The sequence below is a fragment of the Moschus berezovskii genome, chromosome 4 (genome assembly GCF_049115385.1).
Source record: "Moschus berezovskii isolate FMDL1 chromosome 4, NW_MosBer_1.0, whole genome shotgun sequence".
NCBI classification, from domain to species: domain Eukaryota; kingdom Metazoa; phylum Chordata; class Mammalia; order Artiodactyla; family Moschidae; genus Moschus; species Moschus berezovskii.
The window spans coordinates 75,378,129-75,392,100 of record NC_142463.1 but is presented as its reverse complement, the minus strand read 5'-3'; the positions used below and the strand labels follow the sequence as shown (position 1 = coordinate 75,392,100).

General features: G+C 36.8%; 1 protein-coding gene across 4 annotated transcripts in view; it reads right to left on the bottom strand.

The window, feature by feature from the left end:
• PTBP2 (polypyrimidine tract binding protein 2) overlaps nucleotides 1–13,972 on the bottom strand; it is an 87,839-nt gene that overhangs the window by 49,847 nt on the left and 24,020 nt on the right. For all 4 annotated transcript variants that reach the window (XM_055401482.2, XM_055401478.2, XM_055401479.2 and 1 more), the window contains exon 3: nucleotides 11,726–11,801. In XM_055401482.2, coding sequence (XP_055257457.1) covers nucleotides 11,726–11,801 — 76 coding nt within the window. The remainder of the gene's footprint in view (nucleotides 1–11,725; nucleotides 11,802–13,972) is intronic.

Sequence of the window (13,972 nt, the reverse complement as noted above, 5' to 3'; positions counted from 1 at the left end):
CTGACTGGTGTGAAGTATTATCTCACTGTAATTTTGATTTGCATTTCTCTAATAATGAGCGATGTTGAGCATCTTTTCAAGCGTTTGTTAGCCATCTGTATGTTTTCTTTGGAGAAACGTCTGTTTAGGTCTTTTTCCCACTTTTCATTGGGTTGTTTGTTTCTCTGGTATTGAGTTGTATGACCAAAAGTTTTAGTGAGACTTCAAGGCAAAGCATAGTGTTACACAAGCTGCTAGCTTTAAAAAAACAAAGAATCTGAGCTAAGGAGAATGAATGATCACACTTATCTTTCTTATCTTTCCATCCCTACATGGGAAAATAAATTTCAAAGAACAGTTAACCAGAAATGTAGGTATATACTGCTAGAGAATACTTTTTAGCTGTTAACTCCAACAGACATTGAACAAAAAAAAATCTTACTAGGTTTATTGTAAAACCTGCCTGTAACTCTGAGTAGCTGCACAGCCTAGCTGCCAAATGTAACTTATGCATGACTTGGAAAATAATAGGCTAGGGGCTTCCCCAAGAAAAAGAAATGCAAAAAGGCAAAACGTTTATCTGAGGAGGCCTTAAAAATAGCTGAGAAAAGAAGAGAAATGAAAGGCAAAGGAGAAAAGGAAGATTTACCTATGTAAATGCTAAGTTCCAAAGAATAGCTAGGAGAGATAAGAAAGCCTTTCTAAGTGAACAATGCAAAGAAATAGAGGAAAACAACAGAAGGGGAAAGACAAGAGACCTCTGCAAGAAAATTAGAGATACCAAGAGAATATTTCATGGAAAGATGGGCACAATAAAGGACCTAACAGAAGCAGAAGATAGTAAGAAGAGGTGACAAGAATACACAGAACAACTATACAAAAAAAGATTTTCATGACCCAGATAACCAGTGGGATCACTCACCTAGAGCCAGACATTCTGGAGTGCAAAGTCAAGTAGGCCTTAGGAAGCATTACTACGAACAAAGCTAGCGGAGGTGATGGAATTCCAGCTGAGCTATTTCAAATCCTAAAAGATGCTGTGCAAGTGCTGCACTCAATGTGCAAACAAATTTGGAAAACTCAGCAGTGGCCACAGGACTGGAAAAGGTCAGTTTTCATTCCAATCCCAAAGAAAGGCAATGCCAAAGAATGTTCAAACTACCACAAAACTGTACTCATTTCACATGCTAGCAAAGTAATGCTCAAAATTCTCCAAGCTAGGCTTCAACAGTACATGAACCCAGAACTTCCAGATGTTCAAGCTGGATTCAGAAAAAGCAAGAGGAACCAGAGATCAAACTGCCAACATTCTTTGGACCACAGAAAAAGTAAGAGAATTCTAGTAAAACATCTGCTTCATTGACTATGCTAAAGGCTTAGGCTGTGTGGATCACAACAAACTGTGGAAAATTCTTAAAGAGACAGGAATACCAGACTTACCTTACCTGCCTCTGCAAAGCCTGTATGCAGGTCAAGAAGCAACAGTTAGAACCAGACATGGAACAATGGACTGGTTCAAAATTGGGCAAAGAAGCATGTCAATGCTGTATACTATCACCCTGTTTATTTAACTTATATGCAGAATGCTGCTGCTGCTAAGTCACTTCAGTCGTGTCCGACTCTGTGTGACCCCATAGACGGAAGCCCACCAGGCTCCCCCGTCCCTGGGATTCTCCAGGCAAGAACACTGGAGTGGGTTGCCATTTCCTTCTCCAATGTGTGAAAGTGAAAGTGAAGTCGCTCAGTCGTGTCCGACCCTTAGCGACCCCACGGACTGCAGCCTACCAGGCTCCTCCATCCATGGGATTTTCTAGGCAATAGTACTGGAGTGGCTTGCCATTGCCTTCTCCGTATATGCAGAATACATCATGAGAAATGCTGGGCTGGATGGAGCACAAGCTGGAATCAAGACTGCAGAGAGAAGTATCAATAACCTCAGATATGCAGATGACACCACCCATATGGCAGAAAATGAAGAGAAACAAAAGAGCCTCTTGATGAAGTGTGAAAAAGCTGGCTTAAAACTCAACATTCAAAATCAAAGATCATGGCATCCGGTCTTATAACTTCATGGCAAATAAATGGGGAAACAATGAAAACAGCGACACACTTTATCTTTTTGGGCTCCAACATCAATGCAGATGGTGCCTGGAGCAATGAAATTAAAAGATGCTTGCTCCATGGAAGAAAAGCAATGACAAGCTTAGTGTATTAAAAAGCGGAGACATTACTTTGCTGACAAAGGACAGTATTGTCAAGGCTATGGATGTGATTTTTTCCAGGAGTCATGTACGGATGTGAGAGTTGGACCATTAAGAAGGCTGAGCACCAAAGAATTCATGCTTTTGAACTGTGATGTTGGAGAAGGCTCCTGAGAGTTCCCTGGACTGCAAGGAGATCAAACCAGTCAATGCTAAAGGAAATCAATCCTGAATATTCATTGGAAGGACTGATTCTGAAGCTGTGGCCACCTGATGTGAGGAGCCGACTTATTAGAAAAGACCCTAATGATGGGAAAGAAGGAGAAGGGGATGACAGAAAATGAGATGGTTGGATGACATCACCAACTCAATGGGCAGGAGTCTGAACAAACTTTGCGAGTCGGTGAAGGACAGGGAAGCCAGGTGTGCTGCAGTCAGTAGTGGCACAAACAGTCGAACATGACTGAGCAACTGGACAACAAAGGGGCTTCCCAGGTAGCTCAGTTGTAAAGAATCCACCTGGCAATACAGGAGAAATGTGGGTTCAACCCTGGGTCAGGAAGATATACCCTGGAGAAGCAAATGGCAACCCACTCTGGTATTCTTGCCTGGAGAATCCCAAGGACAGAGGAGGCTGGTGGGCTACATTCCACAGGGTCACAAATAGTCAGACATGCTGCTGCTGCTGCTGCTGCGTCACTTCAGTCGTGTCCAACTCTGCGTGACCCCATAGACAGAAGCCCACCAGGCTCCCCCATCCCTGGGATTCTCCAGGCAAGAACACAGGAGTGGGTTGCCATTTCCTTCTCCAATGTGTGAAAGTGAAAGGCGAAAGTGAAGTCGCTCAGTCGTGTCCGACCCTCAGCGACCCCCCAGACTGCAGCCTACCAGGCTCCTCCATCCATGGGCATGACTGACCGACTAAGCATGCAGACTATATTAGAGGAAGGCTCTCATCACCTCTATGCAGGAGAACATGTTGTTAAGACCCTCATACAGATTCAAACTGAAACAATGTGCTGGAATATTTTCAAAACATTACAATAAAATGAAATGACATCGTATCAAAAACGTCTGTATATAAAAGTTAAAACAGATACATCTCAAACAGTTCTGAGTAACATGTAACAGAATCTGTAAAATGATTCATGTAACGAAATAAAAAATCGTACTTTCAGCAATAATAAGTCCTGATATTACTGATTAACAGCAGCACTGGCAGAAATATACCTAACTTAAAGAGGTATCTCATTTCCATACCTATATAAAATGGACTCAAGACAGATCCTATCTTACCACTGTCAAGCCTCCTCCCCACTTTCAAATAATTACACATTCCTTCCAATAAAATCCAATTCCAAGTCATTAGACCTATGTCTTTGAAATGTTTAACTTCCAAAGGAACTAGTTTAATACAAAATAGTTTTGAGTAAGATTATTTCCCCAAGACTAAGTTTCTAATAACATTAACTTCCCCACTTCTAAAATTCTTTTTTTGACAGAAATATAACTGTAGAGGAAGACAATCTAGACAAGGAAAGGCTAAGACATGCTACTGGAAACAAGAATTCTATATAGTAAAGTCAATTAGAACAGACATGGAAAAAGCTGGAACATAAAAATGAAATACTATTTTGCATCTGACAATCATAAAAATGTCCTCGTAATATTGTCTGTAACATCCGTTTTTGAGACATTTGGATGACAACTGTATATTTTTCTAGCTAAGTACAGCTACTGGTTTTCAAACGTCTTATGATTCAAATTGGCATCTGTCTGCATATACACAGACCCTATCCTCATCTATGTTAGGAAAAAAACAAAAATTTTAAAACTCAATGTTTCCTCTGTTCAAAAAAGGTAAAATAAATTGAATGCATATAAGTTTCTTATGTTAAAACTGGCTTTAAGAAACTTTATTCCTTCACGACAAAAAGACCTGATTCATTCTTTAGTCATAAAGTACTGCTATTCTAAACATACTTTAAAAAAAGGAAGACAATTAACAGATCGTTCTTTCTTTTCAACAAAATCAAATCACTGTCTCTACTTTGTTCCTTTTGTTAATGGAACTACTGTACTATCCATTACCCAGTGATTCCAGGCCAAAACTCTTAATACTTCTATCCAAGTCTACTTCCCAACTCAGAAATTCTTCTAATTTCTTGATACATCATTTTCTCCATATTCTACTTCTCAGACTCTAAAATTAAGGACCTTGATATCTCCAATTTGCCTCTGCCACCTTAAAAACACACACACGCAAATAGAACAAAAATCCTTTCTAAAGTGTAAATCTTATCTAAAAAAGTTCAGTCTCCTCAGTATAACACATGTAACTTTTTGTTAAACTTCCTCTTTGATATTTTTCTTTCTAAAGTTTCCATAAATGGATTCTTAAAAAGTTCATTTCCCAAAAATTTGCTAAGACTATCAGAAAAAAACCATCTTTGTATGTTGAACTGTATCCCATATCTGTTCTATAAATCACCTGGATTCCTGTGAGTTTTCTATTTTAAAAATCATGCTCACTGTGAATAAGACAGTTTTACTTCTTCCCTTCTGAACTTTATGGTTTTTATTTTACTTGCCTTAAGGAAAGTAAAAGCTAGAAATATTCTGGGAAGACACATCCTTACTTCATTCCTAATTTTAAGAAGAAAATATTCAATTTTCCACTATCATGAATGAAATTTATTGTAGGCTCTTAGTAGATCCCCTCTGTGTATCTTGTAGAAGTTCCCTTTTCTTGTTAGCTTTCTGAGAACTTTTTATCATGAGTAGATGCTGTATTTTTTGTCAAATGCTTTTTCTGCTTCTATTAACCTAATCATTTTTTTTCCTTTGTTATCCTATTACTGTGATTATATAGAGTTCATCTGCCACTGGTAAACCCTACAATCAAGGGATATATCTCAATTAGTCATCATGTATTAACTTTAACATACTGCTGAATGTGATTTGCTAATATCTTGTGAAGAATGTACACATTTATGTAAATGAAAAGTATTAGTGTGAAATCTGTATTTCTTATATTATCTTTGTTAGACTTTGATTTCAGTAGCTTCATAAAGTGAATTAAGGAGCATTCTTCTCTTTGCCTAAAAGGTTACAAGATGGCTATTATTTCTTCCTTTGACATTTCATACAATTCAACAGTGAAACCACCTATGCCCAAGTTAAACCACCTTCAAGAGAAAACCACTACCTGGGGCGGGTTCATGTCAATGTATGGCAAAACCAACCAATATAATATTGTAAAATAATTAGCCTCCAATTAAAAAAAAAAGAATAAGTAAAAATAAATAAATAAAAAAAAAAGAGAAAACCACTGACCAGTGAAATCACCTATGCCTGAGTAATCTTTGTGGAAAAATAACTTAGGGCTTCCCTTGTGGATCAGACAGTAGATAATCTGCCTTCAATGAAGGAAACCTAGGTTTGATCCCTGGGTTGGGAAGATTCCATGGAGAAGGGAAGTTACCCACTCTAGTATTCCTGCCTGGAGAATTCCTGAACAGAGGCGCCTGGGAGGCTATAGTCCACAGGGTCACAAAGCAAAGACTCAGAGATGACTGAGTAGCTAACACTTTTTTAAATTAAAAATTCAATTTTGATAATAGATACAAAGATGACCTATGTCTATAATATATGAGGTAATTTATTATATCAGTTTTTTAAACTAGATTTGTAAGGGAATTTGTCTAGTTCATTTGTTGAACTTACTGGCATTACTGATGCCTGTAATACTGTCTTTTTTCCTATCATAAGGAACTATAGATCACTGTATAGGATCTATAGTAATACCGCCACTTCCACTACGGATACCAGTAATTTATATTTTCTTTTTCTTTCTCGAAAGGAATTTTAAACTGTTATTTTTTTAATATGGAGCCAACAAAGGTAGATAAGTATCTAATATAGGTACAAAACTATTCCCCCCCATGCACTTCTTGGAGGTGGTGTGGGGAATATTTCTATATTTTCTTCTATATTCCAAGAAAATACAATTTTGTTGTGTTTTCATTTTTAGTCAATCAGAAATATCCTGATTCATGTGCTGTACAGAATTATGGAAATTTCTAAATATTTGGTAATTTCCTAGATTTCTTACTGTTTTTATTTCTAGTTAAATCCCAGGATAATCAGATACTGTACGAGCTTTCTATCATTTGAAATTTACTGTAAGTTACTTTAAAATCATGTTGAATATCCTATATTGGCTTAAAAAGTTATTCTGCAGTTACTGCATGTTTTATAAATGTAAGTTAAGCTGAGTTGATAGCACTGTTCAAATCTTCTATGTACTTTTTAAGATTGATTTGTCTTATTGATTACTATGAACAATATTAAAATGCCCAGTTTTAAATTTAAAATTGTAGATTTCTCTGCTTCTCTTTTGTCATTTTTAAAATGTACTTTGACACTGTTATTACTAATATACAGATTAAGAAACATTATGTTTTCCAATATACTGACCCTTTTGACACTAACAAATATGTCTTTTTATATCGATACAACCAAAACTCCTTGTCTTGAATTCTAATTCAAGATGTCAATACAATTACACGAACTTTCCTGTGCTTACTATTTGCATGAAATATTATTTTCCATTCTTTTCCAACCTGTGTCTCTGTACTTCAACCTGACTTCAGCAGTAGACAGTGTAGTTAGGTACTACTTTTTAATCCAGGATGACTTTGTCTTTTAATTGAACTTCTTAGATCACTAATATCCAAAAGAAATATACAAGTCACATACTTTTAAGTTTCTAGTAACCATACCGAGAAGTAAAAGAAAGTGAAATTAATTTTAATATATATTTTAACCCAATATATCTGAAATATTACCATGAAAGTGAAGTGTTAGTCACTCAGTTTGACTCTCTGCAACCCCATGGACTGTAGCCCACCAGGCTCCTCTCCTCTGTCCATGGAATTCTCCAGGCAAGAACACTGGAGTGGGTTGCCATTTCCTTCTCCAGGGGATCTTGCTGACCCAGGAATCGAACCTGGGTCTCTTGCACTGCAGGCAGATTCTTTACAATCTGAGCCACCACATCAACATACAATCAGTACTTTTAAAATTTTTTGAGATGTTTTACATCCTTATTTTTTCTACTACGTCTTTGAAGCACACACCCATTCACTCATCAATTAAGAGCTGTCACATTCTGCATGCTCTATAGCCTTATATAACCAATGGTTACTACAAGACTATGTTAGTTGAGCCAACTTACACTTAGGGATTTATGACAGGGTTTAACATCTAGCCATTAATTTTCTAACTGTCCAGTGTTCTGTTTTCTTCTCTTGCAATATTTGACAGTATTCCATTTTAATTCCTCTATGGGTTTTTCATTTTAAACAGTGTTTCTGAGGTATGATTCACATAAAAAAGGCTTCATATAAAGTTACAATCGTCTGACAAGTTTTGATGTATGTTTACACCTATGAAACCTCCAGCATAAAAGAATATACATATCCATCATCTCCAAATTCCTTATGTCCTTTACAAACCCTCCCCCACTATGCCCTTTGCTTTGTTGTTGTTTAATTGCTAAGTTGTGTCTCTTCTGCAACACCAAAGACTGTAGCCCATCAGACTCCTCTGTCCATGGGATTTCCCAAGCAAGAATACTGGAGTAGGTTGCCACTTCATTCTCCAGGGGATCTTCTCAACCCAGAAATGGAACCCACACCTCCTGTATTGGCAGGCAGGTTCTTTACCTCTGAGCCACCAGGGAAGCTCATAGAACAATGGGTCATTCTATATGTCTGAGCAGTAAGTATTTCATTGTATGCATGAAATTCAATGCCAAAAGAGTCATTTATCCATTCATCACTGATGGACCCTTGGTTTGTTCTAGGCTTTAGATATTACAAATAAAGCTACTATAAACATTTACATGAGTGATGAGTATATGCTATCATTTTTCTTGGGTTATGTACCTAGGAAACAAACTTGGATCATATAGTAAATGTTTAACATTTTTAAGAAATTGCCAAATTGTTTTCCAAAATAGTTCTACAATTTTACATTCCCATCAACAGTATATGAGTGTTAGAATACCCTTACATCTTTTTCAACACTTAGTATGGTCACTCTTTTAAATATTAGCTGTTGCAGAGATAGGCAACGTTGTCTCACTTTAGCTATAATTTTTATTCCGGATAAAAATCCTTTAACAACTGCATGCTTTGTAAAATGTCTGCCACTCTTTCGCTTGTCTTTTCATTCCTTTAACTGTACTTTGAATAATGTTAAGTTTTTAAAACTGATCAAGTCCCATTTGTTCTCTCATAGACTGTGCTTTTGGGGTCAAATTAACAACTAAACCACAAAACATAGATCCAAGAAGTTTGCTGCTGCTGCTGTTGTTGGCAGCATATGGATATCCTATTGTTATACAACTCTCTGCTGAAAAATCTGGTTTTTTTTTTCCCTCTATTGAATTGCCTTTGTATCTTTGTCAAAAAACCAGTTGTCCATAATTGTGTGGCTTTTTTCTTGGACTCTCTATTCTGCTCCATTCATCTATGTACCTTTACTGTTTTGATTACTTTAAGGTTTACAATAACTTGAAAACAGGAGTCAGTCCTCTGAATTTCTACTGCTTTTAACTACGCATCTTTGTTGAAGCTCTAATACTTTGGTCACCTGATGTGTAGAACCTACTCATTGGAAAAGACTCTGATGCTGAGGCAACAGAGGATGAGACCGTTGGAGGGCATCACCGACTCAATGGACACTGAGTTTGAGCAAACTCTGGGAGATGATAAAGGATAGGGAAGCCTGAAGTGCTACAGTCCATGGGGTCACAAAGAGGCTGACATGACTTAGTGACTGAACAACAAAATGTTTCTTTTTTCCTATCCTACTTGGAATTTTTCTTCAGGTTTTAGACATTTTCAATTATTACTGGTTCAATTACATACATATTTGGCAACATTCTCTTTACTCCCTCTCTGAAAACGCCAAGGACACATACGTTAGACTGCCTGATCATCCAAAGACATCTTTTATTCTCTCTGGAAACTGAATAATTTCTATCAATCTGTACTCAAGTTCACTAACCTTTCTTTAGTTGTCTCCAAACCTCTGTTAGTCTCAATCAGTGATTTTTCCATTCCAAACACTGTGTGAATATTGTATTTTTCAGTTACAGCATTTCTATATGCTTTCTTTATAGCTTTCTCAACACATTTTTCCATGTTCATTCTTTCAGTATTTTCTTTTACAGCTTTAAAAATACTTATAGTACTCTGCAAATTCCAATATTTAGGTCATTTTGAGGTCTATTCTTATTGAATGCTTCTTCACATGATTATAACATTTGATGTAGGGAGGATATTGTGGATAATTGTGGGAAGACTGAATCATGTTGTCTCCCTTAGGGGATACTGTTTTATTTAGGCAGGCAATTAAATTACTGGTGAATTCTTCACATTTTGTCAGACTGGAGTATCACAGTCTCTTAACTTAGTCTTATGACTGTCACTTAATATTAGTGTATGATCCTTTCTCTGAAAGCCTGAGCATTCTGTAGCCTAAACAGAATGTTTGAGGTAATCCACAAGAGGTACACATTCTAACTTCCCAGAACTCCAATGTCTCAGAGCACTGTACAACCGATGGAATCACCATTCTAACTCTCAGCCCCAGAGCAGGTCATTCCTGACAGACCATGAGTGTGTTAACCTGCACATATGCAGTCCAGTCATTATTCAAAATTCTGATTTAAGAATCCCTAGTCCCTTGGACTGCAAGGAAATCCAACCAGTCCATTCTAAAGGAGATCAATCCTGGGTGTTCATTGGAAGGACTGATGCTAAAGCGGAAACTCCAATACTTTGGCCACCTCATGCGACGAGTTGATTCACTGGAAAAGAGTCTGATGCTGGGAGGGATTCGGGGTAGGAGGAGATAGGGATGACAGAGAATGAGATGGCTGGATGGCATCACCGACTCGATGGACATGAGTTTGAGTGAACTCCGGGAGTTGGTGATGGACAGGAGGCCTGGCAAGCTGTGGTTCATGGGGTCGCAAAGAGTCAGACACGACTAAGCGACTGAACTGAACTGAACACCAAATTCTGCCCTCTGACCTAGGCCCAAACCCTTGGATAAGTTCCTTTTCCAGGATCCTCCTCCATAAATTCCAAATGTCTCAGAAGCTCTGAGTACCAATCTTACTCTCTTCAGCACAGTGAAACCTTCATGCTCTGCTTGGGTTCTACCTCCATGTGCTACAACAGTAGAGTACCTCAAAGGAGAAAAGCCAAGCTATGAGATTCATCTCACATGTTTCCTTTATCTCAAGGATCACCATCTTATACTATTTACTCATCAATTCCAGACAACAGCTGTCCTACATATTTTACTCTATTTTATAGTTTTTTGTTTTGAGGGAAGATGGAAAGAAGGAAAGGCTGCTACCAGTAGTCTGTCATAGCTCTACAAATCAGTTTTAAAAATATTTCTATTATCAATCATTAAACGTAGTTTCAAAAAAATGAAACTGGCAGACATACAGACATCTGAGCTTGTTTGTTCAATTATTTGCACACGGTACCGACTTTCAAAATCATGGCCAATTTTGCTTTGTAACTGTGACATGGAAAACTCAGTAATGACAGTGTCAAGAAAAATTCATCTTATCATTATTATAACTATATTTGGAGAATACGTCATTATAATTTTCATTTAACTTGCAGGGCCTGTATGTGTGCAGTGAGGTATACATATACATGGGTGTGGTTATTTAAAGAAAATCAAAATGCATTTTACAATCTTTACATTCTTTTACAATCTTTATATTGCCCAATGTAACTGATTCCTTAAACAAGTAATTCAGGAAACGGTTTAGTAAAAAGAAACCTTGGTTAAGGTAAATAACATAAAATGTACAGTTTTAAAGCAAACTAATTCATTCATCATCAAATTCAAATTTGGTCCATTGGCCAAAAATCTAAGGTCTAAATATTGGTCCACATATTTACAGACAGACAATACAACCAACCAATTATTTCAAACATATAAAGTTTAAATACCCTGTGAAGATTAAACAAATCTTACATTTTCAAGTAAATAAAGGAAATCAATTCAAAGAATTAAAATACTGTTATAGCAAAGAAACATATTGAAACCACATAAAAAAGACAACTATGCAACTGAATCTTGTATTTGGAGCTGTAGGATTTGTGGGACTGAGAAGAAATACTTACATTAAAAACATTTTATGACATACAAACATGAAAGCTAAACACGAAAGTACAAAAGTGAGAGTGAGGAAACTTGTAAATGAAAGGGAAAAAAAGGTTGTATTTGTCATTTTAAAAAAAAGCTATCAGATTTAATTATTTGACCACAAGACACCCACTTCAGTTTTTCCCACTTCATATATACTGTAGCAAAATTTCCTCTAAAATGTTTCAACACAAAGCATTTAAAAATAAAGGCTATTCTGGTAAAGCACACCAAACTTAGAACATTCTGCCCTGCAAAATGGCAAATAATGAGACTGTTAAGAGAGTAACACTTACCTGTAACCACCATGCTGGTCATGTTAGAGTTTGGACTACTGAGAACACTGCCTGAGAGTAGTTCGTCAGATCCTCTCTATAAAAACAAGAACAAATTAGCTTAACACCCCTTTAAATTTAAAAATGTTAATCTGAAAGTCACTTCTCTGTAACTTTTCAAATAGTGTCACTGAAAAATGGCAGGTGTTACACTACTGGGAATAAGAAAAAATTAATTCCTGAAATAATAAGTTAACTCCACTCTCCTATTCTTAACTTCCTTTCTCACAAAGCCAACACTATGTCCTTCCTTCCATTCACCCAAGTCTAAAAGGCAATAAACAGGAAAAATGACGTTTCATAATCAAAAGCTTTGGAAAACTACATCAATTTTTTAATAAGCAATCACTGAGGATGCTGATTGCAGTCATGAAATTAAAAGACACTTACTCCTTGGAAGGAAAGTTATGACCAACCTAGATAGCCTATTAAAAAGCAGAGACAGTACTTTGCCAACAAAAGTCTGTCTAGTCAAGGCTATGGTTTTTCCAGTGGTCATGTATGGATGTGAGAATTGTTCTGTGAAGAAAGCTGAGCCCCGAAAAATTGATGCTTTTGAACTGTGGTGTTGAAGAAGACTCTTGAGAGTCCCTTGGACTGCAAGGAGATCCAACCAGTCCATCCTAAAGGAGATCAGTCCTGGGTGTTCATTGGAAGGACTGATGCTAAAGCTGAAACTCCAATACTTTGGCCACCTCATGCGACGAGTTTACTCACTGGAAGAGACTCTGATGCTGGGAGGGATTGGGGGCGGGAGGAGAAGGGGACGACAGAGAATGAGATGGCTGGATGGCATCACCAACTTGATGGACATGAGTGTGAGTGAACTCCAGGAGTTGGTGATGGACAGGGGGGGCCTGGCATGCTGTGATTCATGGGGTCGCAAAGAGTCGGACACGACCGAGCGACTGAACTGAACTGAAAGCAGTTGAACTTTCTCACACTCTGAATCCTTCAACCTCATATCCTTTACTCATCCAGATAACTCAGGTCTTTAGAAAATGAACTTCACACTAATGATCTGGACAGCTCAGCTCATCTTCATAATCACTGAAATTAAACAGATATGTGTTTCAATGGCTAGAATACTGTAAGCAAAAGCAAAATCTATGGAATGAGAAATTTCTTTCTGCCAATATAAGAGACACTCATGTCTTCAAATCCTTTAAAGAAAAATCTTATGAATCACATGTTCCTATGTTCTTAAAACTGCACGGTTTGTTCAAGCCAAAAAATGTCATTTCAGCTATTTTTAAAATGTGAGTACTTACAAAAGTACATATGAGCACACTAATATTTAAAATAGCTAAATCAACTGTTCTGCCTTTTTGAAGTATGTGTATACTTACATTGGTAAGCAATATTTAAAATAACTACATCAATACTAGCTGATTTAGACAAACAGTACAAATTTGAATGCAACCACCAAAATGGAAAAAAAATATACAATGGAGATAATTTATCAGAGCATTTCAGAAAGTCCAAAACAATTCTAATTAACCATAAACTTCATGCTAATCTGTGTTAAACTCATTCTTTAATAAGCTGTATTACACAAATATAAAAGTGATAAATATTCATGTCATGGTCCTCGTTGTTTTAAAAGCGAACTATCTGTTAACATCAAGCTCAGAGAAATACAAGAAAAATAAAAACAGTATCAAGTCACATTAATGCCATATTTACATCATTTTAATTTTTTAATCAAAGTATGGAAGATACAGCATGGCACTGTAAGGACATGACATACAGAATTAGATACTTAAGAGATCCTTAAATTGTGGTCCCTAGAGCAACATTAAAAACTTGGAAATTTCCTTAGCGAAATATGTTCTCAGATCCATCCTAGACCTACTGAAGAAAACAATGGAGACAGGATCCAACAACCTGAGTTCATTAACAAGCCCTCCAGGTGCTTCTGATGAATGCTAAAGTTTAAGAACCGCTAATAAACATTACTGGTTAACTATCAACAAAAATGTTTCCTAGTTTGTTTTCTTTTTAATTTTTTTAGAACACTGTTAGATTTAAAATAAAATTGACGAAAAGGAACAGATTTCTCATATGTTCCCTGCCACCACACATGCATAGCCTCCTCCATTATCAGCATCCTCTACCAGACTGGCACATTTATTCCCAAAGATTATTAATGTATCATAATCACCAAAAGTCCAGTTTACCTAAAGTTTAATACTGTACATTCAATGG